The 12,765-nt window shown below is 36.9% G+C and overlaps 1 protein-coding gene across 5 annotated transcripts in view; it reads right to left on the reverse strand.

Annotated features, from left to right (window-relative positions):
• Nucleotides 1-12,765, reverse strand: part of CNTNAP5 (contactin associated protein family member 5) — an 884,209-nt gene that overhangs the window by 13,747 nt on the left and 857,697 nt on the right. For all 5 annotated transcript variants that reach the window (XM_055262660.1, XM_055262659.1, XM_055262661.1 and 2 more), the window contains exon 22: nucleotides 4,310-4,528. In XM_055262660.1, coding sequence (XP_055118635.1) covers nucleotides 4,310-4,528 — 219 coding nt within the window. The remainder of the gene's footprint in view (nucleotides 1-4,309; nucleotides 4,529-12,765) is intronic.

The following is a 12,765-nucleotide window of genomic DNA, read 5'->3' on the forward strand; positions in this document are numbered from 1 at the left end:
TATATTATAATAATATAGATAGACATTGAGCAACTATCTATATCTATCTCTATGAAATATCTATGTATATATAGAGATAGAGAGAAAGAGAGCTAACATTCCATAAGAACTCCTCATTATTGAAATATGTTGGACTTCTACACTTGCACCTAATGATTTACCTGTGAGGGGTTTTCACTGATTACTAAATATGCTACACTCTACCAGAAATTTGAACTTTAACTTATATATTTCCTTTTGTAATGGTCTTCTGTCTTCTGAACATTGCAAACCCTCCCTAAGCAATTGCCATGACCAGATTATTTATAAATCTATCATTAGTTCATCTGAGATATATTTGCTGCTTTTTCTAGGTTCCATACAACCCAAAAACTCTGTTCATAGTTTTCCTTTAGCATTGCTTACACTGTATTATGATATAGTGCCAGGCATCCAGTGCCACACCCTAATTCCCTGAACCATTGCCTTCCATCATCTTCACAGATTTCTAAAATTAGGGACTTTAAATGTTTCTTATTTTTTGTCATCTCCACTAACTATGGAAATTAACACTGAGTAGCTGCTTAAAAGATGTGTGATGAATAAGGCAACAGGAGAATCACAAGAATCCCCTGAAAGACAACTCAAAATCCTATTTGAAGAATAAAATGGTGAAACATTAAATGGTAAAGGAGTGGGCAATACATTGCTGGAAGAGTAGAGAGATATTTAAATATCCTACTCAGGTTACCAAATTTGTTAAAAAATTTATTTCTCAATTTTTTACAAAATATTGGACTGGGCACTACAGATCTCAGGCTAAAAGTCTTGGCTAAGAGTCCTGCCATATAAAAGAGAGTGTGTGTTTCTCAATGTATTTCCCAAGATATTAAAATCCCCTTGACTTGTTTAATGCAATAAGATGTCCCACCTTTTATCTTCCTACTAACACTTCATGACCTATCATAGACCACTGCTGGGGGAATTGTGCCTGTAATGGAAAATTATCACGGCCCAGAACCCGTCAACGCCCACCACTATTGTTCTTAGTGTGTGTTGGAAGGCAAGGGGAGGGTCAAACAATACCATGGTAACCTGGGAGCTTATCAAACATCTCAGACCTAGCCTATTCATCACCACTACTTGCAAAACCCATATTTCATACCAATATTAGCAGCAAAATCTGAACAAAATATATATCCTGTGGATTTAGAAAAAGCATCCTAGTAAAATCTCACAATACCCCCCACCCATATACAAACCACTTTAAAGCATAATCAGAATGAAGACACTATTACTGCTTCTATCTATATTATATTGACCTGTTGATACATGTTGATGTCTTGGTTTTATCCCAGTGTATTGGTCATTTTTAAAATCAGTATTTATGATGCTTTGACATCTTGAGGATCTTGCTGGCCAGTGAGACACTGCCCCTCTCAGGGCTAGCTAATTCCTAGAGATAGCAAACAACATGCCTGCAAGCATGCATTTTATACACAAACCAATCAATCCAGAGCCCATCTTCCCCACTAATTCATTTATCTAACTCACACTCACAACCCAGTATTTCTCTTGCCTGAAATCACTCAAGGCCAAGTATTAGATAACTAGAGACCACCCCTGTAGCGCAGGTCCTGCCCACATTATTCAAACTATCCAATTCTAATTAGCTCAAGCTTGCCTACCTGGTTCACCCCATTCCTTCCCATGGAAGCTGCAACACAGCCACCCCACCACACTTTCCCCTTTCTCTTTCTCCCTCCTGACCAACCCTAGCACTTCTCCATGTGGCTCTGAGTGGTAGAATGTATCTCTTTTTCTTGAGAACTGTAAGAAATAAACTTTTCTTTCAAAGGCAGTCATATCATGCCTGTCACCTTATCATACCTGATTAAGACAAAATCCCAGATACATTTTCAGACACCCAAAATGACAGTGACTAAGAAAAGATAGAAAAGGCACTTAGAGAGTAGTGAAGCAGAGACTGTATGGATGATGGTGCTGTGGGATTTTTCTGCTTTTAAGAAAGGCTGATTTAATTTGTTTTCGTTACATATTCAGAAATAGGATTCGAGTTTTAATATTTTGACGAACCTCTCTTTTCCATAATGGCTGTACCAATTTGCCTTCCCACCAGGAGTGTACAAGGGTTCCATTTTCTGCACTTCCTCTCCAACATTTGTTGTTCTTGTCTTTTTGATACCAGCCATCATATTAACAGCTGTGAGGTGACATCTCATTGTGGTTTTGATTTGCATTTCCCTGATGATCAGTGATGTTAAGCACCTTTTCATGTACCTGTTGGATGTTTGTATGTCTTTTGTGAAAAAAAAAAAAAAGCCTATTCACATTCTTTGCCTATTTTTTGAAGTGTTTTTCTTTTCTTTCTTTCTTTTCTTTTTTTTTTTTTTTTTGCTATTGAGTTATATTAATTCTTTTTATGCTTTGGATACTAACCCTTCATCAGTCATATGGTTTAAAAACATTTCTTTTTCCAATTCTGTAGGTTGCCTTTTCATTTTGTGGATTGTGTCCTTTGCTGTACAGAGGTTTTTTTAGTTTTATGCAGTCCCATTTTTTTAATTTTCACTCTTGTTGATCATACTTTCGGTGTCATGTAAAAATATATATATATATTTTCAAGACCAATATTAAGGAGATTTTTCCTTATGTTCCCTTCCTGGAATTTACAGTCTCAGGTCTTATATTTAAGGTTTTAATCCATTTCAAGTTAATTTTTATATGGTGTAAGATAAAGGTCCAATTCTATTCTTTTGCATGTGGATATTCAATTTCCCCAGCACAATTTATTGAATAAGCAACATTTTCTGCATTATGCATTTTTGGAAATTTTGCCAAAGATTAGTTGATTTCTGACTTCTCTATTCCATTCTATTGGTCTATGTGTCTGTTTTATGCCAGTATTATGCTTTTTTGATTACTACAGCTTTGCAATATAGTTTGAAATCAGGGAGTGTGATGCCTGCAGCTTTCTGCACTCATGTTTACTGCAGTATTATTCACAATCGCCAAGATATGGAAACAAACTCTCTGTTAATGCTTAAATGATGAAAGATATTGTGGCGTATACACATGCAATTGAAAATTTTCAGCATTAAAAAAGATTGTGCCATTTGTGACAATATGGAATAACCTAGAGGACATTATGCCAATTTGAAATAAAGGAGACACACAAAGACAAATACTATATGATATAACTTATATGTGGAATCTAAAAAAGTCAAACTCATAGAAACAGAGAGAACGGTGGTTGACAGGGGCTGGTGTGTGCAGGAAATGGAGAGTTGTTGATTAAAGAGTACAAGCTTTCAGTCATAAGATGATAAATTTTGGTGATTTTTTTTTTTTTTTTGAAACAGAGTCTCACTCTATACCCCAGGCTGGAGTGCAGTTGCATGATCTTGGCTCACTGCAACATCTGCCTCCCAGGTTCAAGCGATTCTCATTCCTCAGCCTCCCAAGTAGCTGGAATTACAGGTGCCAGCCACCACGGCCAGCTAATTTTTGTATTTTTAGTAGAAATGGGGTTTTGCCATGTTGGTCAGACTGGTCTTGAACTCCTGACCTCAGGTGATCCTCCCGCGTTGGCCTCCCAAAGTGCTGCAATTACAGGCATGAACCACCACACCTGGCCCAAATTTTGGTGAACTAATGTACAGCATGATGATTACAGTTATTCATACTGTATTGTTTACTTGACATTTGCTAAAATAGTAAATCTTAAGTGTCCTCATCAGATGTGCGTACACATACACACACACACACAAAAGGTAACTGTGCAGTGATGTGATTAATTTAATTGTGATAGTAATGACACAATGCACATGTTTATCAGATTATTACATTTTACACTTTTAAAATATATAATTTGTATTTGTCAATTATTTCTTAATAAAGCTAAAAATAAGGTTTATTTTAATCACATGAATTATCATGTTAGTTCGGGAACCAGCTTGCTGCCTCCCTGTTCTCTAAATACCTCAATTCTCAGAGCAGTATCCACTTCAACAGTAGTGACTATGTATACAAACACACACACACACATACACAAGGCATTATATATGTGCATAATAAGCAAACTACACAACTATGCATTTAGTTTCAATTACTCATCATATTAAAAATAAAACTACATCAAATATATATAAAATCACCCATGAAATATCAGTCATAATTTTTAACCACCTGTTATTATGCAAGGTAAAAACTGATTCGCGTTAGCCAACCCTTTAATCTGGAAGCTCCTTGAAGACACCAAAAGTAGTGCTAGTGACAGAAGCTCCCTTGTGCATGCTCTTGAGTGTACCTGATGAAGAATGCACCGTGGTCACTGCATTCACATCTGAGTCCACCATGAAGCCACAGCTGGATTCCGTCAAGGTCCCATGGACAGTCACAGGCGCGACGGTGGCATGGCGCAGGGCAGCCTTCAGTGGTGCTATGTGGTTGTACTGGACGGAAGACATGCATCCAGCAAAACCCATGGCATTTGCTTTAGCAACTTCAGAATCCAAACCAAGATTCTCTGCAATGTAAAAGATAATCAGAAGTCCTTTACTTTCTTTTTTTTTTTTTTCCAAATTATATGCTGGGTCCTCTTTGAGTAGTATTTAAAATTACAGAAATTACTTTGTTATTCTTTGAGTAAAGAAAACCCTCCCCTATCTCTCTTTATCTCCTTTCCCCACCTCCACTCCCAATGCAAGCATCAATGTATCAACTACATTTCATAGAAAATTGTCAGGGCCATCTCTGCTTTGAGATAAAAATTTTCCAAACTTCTAAATTTTCATTCATGTATTTTATGAACTGTAACAAAGACAATAAATCTGTTCTGTACTTTAGGTGTTTTATAAAATTTGTATCATTATCCCCATCATCATTTATCTTTGGATGCTGGTGATTAGTGCAAGCACCCTATGATGTTCATTACAACACTTCACTCAAAAATGTAGCAAGAGAAAAAAAATAAAGAGGTAGAGAGATTAAAAGTCAATGTTGTCCTTCCAAAGATTTATTGTGTAAATTATTTTAAGCCACCTGTGTAGACTGACCTTTTATTCAAGATTTCCACCTGCTTGGTTCTGTCCATGGAACTGATTGGTGTGCATGGGTTTTTTATGACAGCATTCAACTTCCTAAAGTATTTTTGAGACTTTATAAAAGATGAACATGCAATAATTTGAGATTCACAGCAAGATCAAATGTCTCGTTTTCTTCAAGATTTGTGGCAAGATTACTCAGTATTCCATTTCTTTTTCTTAAAAGAGTCAATTGAACAAACTACTATGATGCAATTATATAAAACTGCAATGCATAATGAACCATTTTTTTTCCTAAGGTGTAAGAGTCTTCACATACCGAGATGGTTCCAATGGTTATTTATTAAGATAATGTGTTTGTTTTTCGAAAGGCGGTAGGGACTCTCTCATCTACCAGCATAGATTATAATTTTATTTTGATTCATAAATGGTCAAAGAGCCTCCATTGATCTGTAAGCATGCATTATGTTGGCAACATTAAGAGATATGATAAGGATATGGAAGAAAATGAGAAATTAACCTCCTTTAATAATGCCTTTTTTAAGTTTTGCTCTAATTTTACTCTCCTTCATCAACACCCATGTAAACTTAGCCAACTTATCATCTCTGTCTTTTTACATAAAAAATCAATCGTGTATTGTTATGTGGCTACTGTGACAAATTGCCACAAAATTAAATGACTTTAAACAGCTTAAAACACAAGTGTGCTATCTTGCAGTTCTGTGCATTTGAAGTCTGCCATCGATCTCATTGGGCTAAAAATCCAGTATCAGCAAGGCTGCATTAATTCTTGATGCTCTTGGGGACTATTACATTTCCTTGCCTTTTCTAGCTTCTAGAAGCCACCCACATCCCATGGCTTCTGTAGACTCCTTCTCTATTTCAAGGCAAGCAATGTTACATTTCTCTGTGCCTTTCTTTCATACCTACTTCAACCTATAATTCTCTTCTATCTCCTTTCACTTTTAAGGACCATTTTGATTACACTGGATTCATCCTGATAATACAGGATTATCTTCCTATTTCAAATACAGCTGATGAGCAACATTAATTACTTTTGCAACTTTACTTCCTCTTTGACATATGGCCTAATATATTCTTGGGTTCTGAGGATTAGGATGCAGACATCTTTGTGCTCTATAGTTCTGTCTACAACTTCAGGTCTGAGATTTTGTGAGAACTTTCCCAAAAATGATAATGAAAATCCAATAATAATGTGAAGTGCCACTTCTTCAAATATAAAAGAACTCTGAGATGTATGAGAAAACTTCTGTCTCCAAATATTCAAATAAATCTCATACAGCATTGGTATATATTTGCTGCTTATTCATGAAAGGATCACATATGTTTGTTTGTTATGATGAGCATTAAAAGACTGTGTCCCACATAAAGCATCTCACAAAATCTTTAACGGACTAGATGCTTTTTGCTGGTGGCACCAGAACTAAGTGTACCCAGATACAATTCAGAATATGCATTAGCTACAGATTGGTGGTAGAGTTAAAGATCAGAAATATTTAGAGGAAGAGGCAGAAGAAAAGGCAAGAGGAGAATAAACTATCATGAGGTTTTTGCATTGCAGGATTTCAGAACATGGAAAGTGACAATTCATTGTAGTTCTGCCTGAAGGATCTAAGTCAACATTGCCAGCTCTCATTCCCAGTACTCAGTGGGAAAGAAGCCTGCATAGTGTCCAGGTCCCTGGAGGACATCACTATAGTGACTGTCATGACACACTCCAGATGTAAGAATAGGCACATAGATAAGTCGGGGGAAATGCCAGCAAATGACATTCTCACCTTGAATGAAGAGATGTTTTAAATAAAGCCCTATCTCTAGGGAAGTGTGCTTCTTCCAGATGTATTATAAGGACAGAAATCTTGAGGTGTTTCTGAAAAGAAATGCAAAGAACAAGAATCCCTGATAGGAGAAAATATTCTCCACATAATGCTCCAGATCATTATTTCACAGATTCTTACACAGATGGAGAGGGAAAAAACAAAAATAAGACAAAAGTTAGAAAGGTTCTAAATGATTTTAATTTCTTATAATAGCGTTAACTGATATGTAGTATGCTATAATAATTTGATAAAAACAATAATTTTAAAGCTGCAAAATACTCAACATTCACCACTCACTAAGTAGCTACATACAACTGCAATAATTGTTGTCGAAGAATTATTTCTATTCCCCTCAAAAGTTCTTCCGGATATGTGCTCTCAACCTTCAAAATTTACAAATGAAGTAACTGGGACTCGAAGAAGCTCAAAGATGTACTGAAGATCACGTAGCAGGGTTGAGATTTAAACCCGAGTCTTTATGATTTTAAATGCCAAACTGTATCTAAGCAATTCAGCCTCTCCCCAAAAAAAAAAACCCTACAAAATATCTCCTGTAGAGTAAAATAGTTTTACATAAATTATCTAAAAAAATGGGTTACAAAAACTAAGGAAAGCACAAGTTATTTTGGTTAAATGCCTCACAGAAATCACTGAACTCTGTATTATATTAAAGACAAATGTATTTCCTAATTCATTTTTCTGTTTTTAGGTTAAAATTACATTAGATTCATGTGGAGTTAGATGAGCGGACTGTTTTATGTGCTGTGTTAGAGAATGGATGTTGAAGACAAACTTAATAGTGAATATGGCTCCTCAAAAGCTGACAAAATGGGAATGCAAGCAAAGGCGACACCACCGAAAAATACCAGTGTTCCCGGTTTCACTTTTCCCAAGATTTTCTAACATAGAAATCTTATCCAAAAAAAAGAATTACAGTGTTCAAAAGTCTTGTCATTGTCTTAAGAAATCAAAGGTATCTTGGAAAGAAAAAACAACAGCATATCCAAATGTCTTATTTGAAATTGACTTGGTTTCTCTCACTCAATACATTTTAAATATCATCAAAATATGGTTCTTGATTCTCTTTTGATTTTAGCCCCATGTCCTCCAAGGGTGATGTAAAAACAGCATGAGCTGCTGATAGGTACAGGTTGGAAATAGGTCGACCTAAGTTGATGAATCATGAACTTGCCCATATGATATCTGTTTCCACATTTCTTCAATGTTATCCACTATAAAATAGGGATAATAGTACCTACCACATGAATTTTGTCAGAAATAAATACAATAATATAAATCAAATTTATAGCACAATAACCATTAATGTGTCTTTGGTATTTTATGCATTTGTTTGGTTTTTGTATATATTTGTATTGCACAACATGATGTTTTGATATATGCATACATTGTAGAATGGCTAAGTCAAGCTGTTTAACGTGACATGGGGGATCACCTTATATACCATTTTTGTGTGTGGTGAAAAAACTTAAAATCTACTCTTGGCAATTTTCAAATATATAATATTTTATTATTAACTGCAGTCACCATGATGCACAATAGGTCCCTTGAACTTATTCTCCAGTCTAACTAAATGTTCATCCTTTGACTAACATCTCGCCATAATAAAAGCATACTGTTAGGAGGAACAGGCCGTGGGGTAGTTAGCAGTAATAGTAAAATCTTTTACTCCTCCTACTATTCATCAGTTCCAAACTCTGTTGCCTGGCTTCAGTGGCCCTGTTCAGTGCCCAACTATTGTTGGATTTAGAACTATGGTGTAGATAGTAATATGCTTGCTGTGAAACTCTGCTACGTTTCCACTTACTACTGATACACAATGGAACAAATGTAGCACTCCAATTTTGAATGACTTAACTTATTTTAAACTAACGTATTTGGGCATTTGAAATTTGACTTTCTACATTATTTTGCAAACACCTTTATTTCTTGTAAGTAAAGCTATGCTCCTCTATTAAAGCTAGTAGATCTGTGATGCCAGAGAAAGTAGCAAAGAGCCAAGTGTAGCCTCAGAATGCACAACACTTTACACATTCGCAATTGTTTTACAGGAAGAGAGTGATAGAATGAATCCAGGATAATTTTGTGCAGGCAGGTTTGTGTGTGTATGTGTGTTTTTTAGATGAAAGAAACACGAAAAGATCAGCAATTTGCTAAAAACAGACATTGCTCTAGATTGTAACATGACATTTTCTATGTGTGAAAAGTTACTTATGACACTTGAATTCTGAAGTGTAACAACACAAAACCATACAGACCCATACAACAGGAGCTTATAAGAGTAAAATGTTGTGTCAAGGTAAAATATAATTAAGCGGAATCAATGTTAATGGAAGGTATGAGAAATATATACAAGTGAAAATTTTTCCCTTTGGAGTTCATTGTAGCTTTCAGGTAAGGGACAAACGGTTTAAAAACTTAACTACAAGGAGGACCCAAAATCCAAGAAATAAATAAATCTTTCAATGCTTAAAGAGGATTGTCAAATTTAAACACACACACACACACACACACACACACACACACACACTTGGCATTTGCTTACTGCTTTTATGTTTATCTTAGTATGCTCATTTGTATGTCCTATGTAAATATCTTTCCTTATAAAGTGAGAAAGTGAGATAATTATACACAACTTCCAGTTTGGAAAGACAAAACACATAAGGTCAAGTAATTGTTTAAAGTAAATTAATCAGTCCAAGGCCAATTCAGGCCTGAAACCTAGGTTTCACGGCCATAGCCCCCCTCCGCCCTTTTTTTTCTATTATGCTATGCTTGACACTTTTCTGTAGGTATGGATTGTTGATAAGCTAAACACAATTTTATTTCTCTAGCCTGACTTAACAGCCATTCACTCACTAACACCCAGTCTCCCAGCTACACATCCAACCTGTCTGCTGTGTATGATCTGAGCTAACTTGCTCAGACATGATTCTCTCTTCCTGGAAGACCGTTCTGTCCCTTTATGACCTGGATAACTTCTGTACCTGCTCTGCAAAACATATGTCTAATTATTGGCCACCTAGACACAGCTCCATGTTTGATAGTGGACTTACAATGACTAGCAAACACAGTCTTCCTATCTCCGTGAGCTTTCAATCATGTTGGTGGATTAATTTAGCAGACCAGCAAAGATTTCAGGCAATAAATCTTACAGTAGAGGGAGATCATTATGTCCATGGACACATAAAAGACACCCATGACAAATCTAGGGTAACAGTGATCAGACTGAGAATGCAAAAGAACTTTCAGGAAAATGTACTAATGTGTATATTTATGGTTCTCTACTCATTCAGAGGGTGTGGTTGGGGATGGTGTGCAAAAATCTGCAATTTAAAGAACACATTTTCAGGTAATTATGATATAGATGGTTCATGGAACACATTTTGAGAAACACTGATTTAAAAAAGATTGCTTGAAATAAATATATTTAAATAAAGGCTTAAATGATGAATAGAAGATGGTTACATGTTTCAGGCACAAAACAAAGCCTTTACAAAGTAAAGAGGAAGTAGTGGGTCACATTTAAGACACTGAAAAATGAAGTTAACTCTGTCTGAAATAAGGCAAAAGATGACACTGAAGAGATAGGTAGGAGTCAGAGCAGGTTAACAACTTCCATATTCCTAGCCAGGCGTGGTGGTTTATGCCTGTAATCCCAGAATTTTGGGAGGCCGAGGCGTGTGGATCACCTAAAGTCAGGAGTTTGAGACCAGCCTGGCCAACATAGTGAAACCCCATCTCCACTACAAATACAGAAATTAGCTGGACATGGTGGCACACACCCGTAATCTCAGCTACTTGGGAGGCTGAGGGAGGAGAATCACTTGAACCTAGGAGGCAGAGGTTTCAGTGAGCTGAGATTGGGCCATTGCACTCCAGCCTGGGTGACAAGAGCAAAACTCTGTCTCAAAAGAAACCAAAAAAAGAACTTCCATATTCCTAAGGCATTTTGCTTAATTCTGTTAGGCTGCCTTTGCTTTGCCATTTTGTCTGTCCTCCCCTTCTTGCTTTAAGAAAGGCTGTCCTTTTCAAGACTTCATTGACATCAACCAGAACCGTTTCCAATACAGAGTGTCAAGCCAATATTAGTAAAATAAATTAGTGAATGAAAAAATAAATATCTCAGTATCAACAATAATGGCATCTAATCAGCGATATTCGTGTGTGCGGGTGTGTGTGCATGCATTTCAAACTTTTTCATTCTTGACCTCGATAAACATATTTTCTTTACTTTTACATTTACATCCACAGCATGTTATCCAGAACTCTCTCTTTGATGAAGCAAGCCAAGTTCTGATTAGAACTTCACTAATATTTCTTACAACTTTGCCAGGAATGCACAGGGAATATTTCTCTCCATTATTCTCAGCATTTTGGTACCTAAAACTAAATGAACTGTTGATATGGAACCAGAATGGCAATGCAAGCCTGGTTGCCACACATCACGATGTCTGTTCTGTTTACAGTGACCCCACAAGCTTTACAAGGCAGAGCCTGTTCACCGACTCTTCACGCTGCCTAATGGCCTTCCCCCAAGCATTGCATGACAAGCTCCTTTTTTTCAGGTGTCAGACTGAAAGTCTTTTCCTCACAGAGGACTTCCTTGGGCACCTTCCTAAGGAGCACTCCTCCCTCCTCCCACTGTCAGATTCTCTACCACTAAAAACAGTTGATTTCCCTTCTGATTCTTTCACTAACTTCATAATTACATGTGTGTCCATGTGTGTGGTTATTGAGTCTTCCCTTATGTACCACTCTAGATCATCAGTTTCATGAAGAAAGGGTTCCTGTTTTGCTTATAACTTACCACCTATTTCTCTATTTTTTTGAGACAGGGTCTTGCTCTGTCACCCAGGCTGGAGTGAAATGGTAAGATCATGGTTCACTGCAGCCTCATCCTCCAAGGTTTGAGCAATGCTCCCACCTCAGCCACCCCAGTGGCAGGGACTACATGCACATGCCACCACACCTGGCTACTTTTTAAAATTTGTTGTGGAGAAGGGGTCTCACTATGTTGCCCATGTGGTCTCAAAATCCTGCGCTCAAGCAATCCTCCCACTGTAGACTTCTAAAGTGCTGGGATTACAGATGTGAGCCACCATACCTGGCGCTACTTCTTAGCAAAGTACCTTGGACACAGCAGTAATGTTTTTGAATGAACAAATGGGTCCACATTGCATAAGGTCTGGCACTTCACAGGTCTTCCATAAGTCTTCTTATATAAAAATGCACACATACTGACAGATAAAAGGATGAAGAAATAGATAGATAGATGATAGATGGATATTAATGATACAAGAAGTCAAAAAAAAAAAAAAAAACCAAGTCAATTCAGTAAACAAACCTTCTACCATTTGAGAATTCATTATTTCAACTGGGCAACTAACTACCTGGCTAAATTAATTTTTCACTTTTTAACTGGGTTTCTTGATAACATGCATTATGTAAAGGCCCCTGGATGGATGTAAGACAGTGAGTGCTGAATCAGTAAAACTTTAGCTACATATCCAAATTAAAAACTCCTAGGTATTATATTCCTAATGCCAATTCTGCTGATTTTTAAATAAAAATCACCTTGTTGGCATTAAGACCGGGACTTGAAGGCCAGGTGCGGTGCTCACTCTTACAATCCCAGTATTTTGAGAAGCCAAGGAAGGAGGATTACTTGATCCCAGGAGTTCAAAACCAGCCCTGGCAAAATGGCAAGACGGTCTCTATAAAGAATTTAAAAATTAGGCTGGTGTGGTGGTGTGTTTCTGTAGTCCCAACTACTCAGTTGGCTGAGGCGGGAGGATCACTTGAACCTTGGGGGTTGAGGCTGCAGTGAGCCATTGTCAGGCCATTGCATTCCCACCTCA

The sequence above is a fragment of the Symphalangus syndactylus genome, chromosome 22 (assembly GCF_028878055.3).
Source record: "Symphalangus syndactylus isolate Jambi chromosome 22, NHGRI_mSymSyn1-v2.1_pri, whole genome shotgun sequence".
NCBI classification, from domain to species: Eukaryota; Metazoa; Chordata; class Mammalia; order Primates; family Hylobatidae; genus Symphalangus; species Symphalangus syndactylus.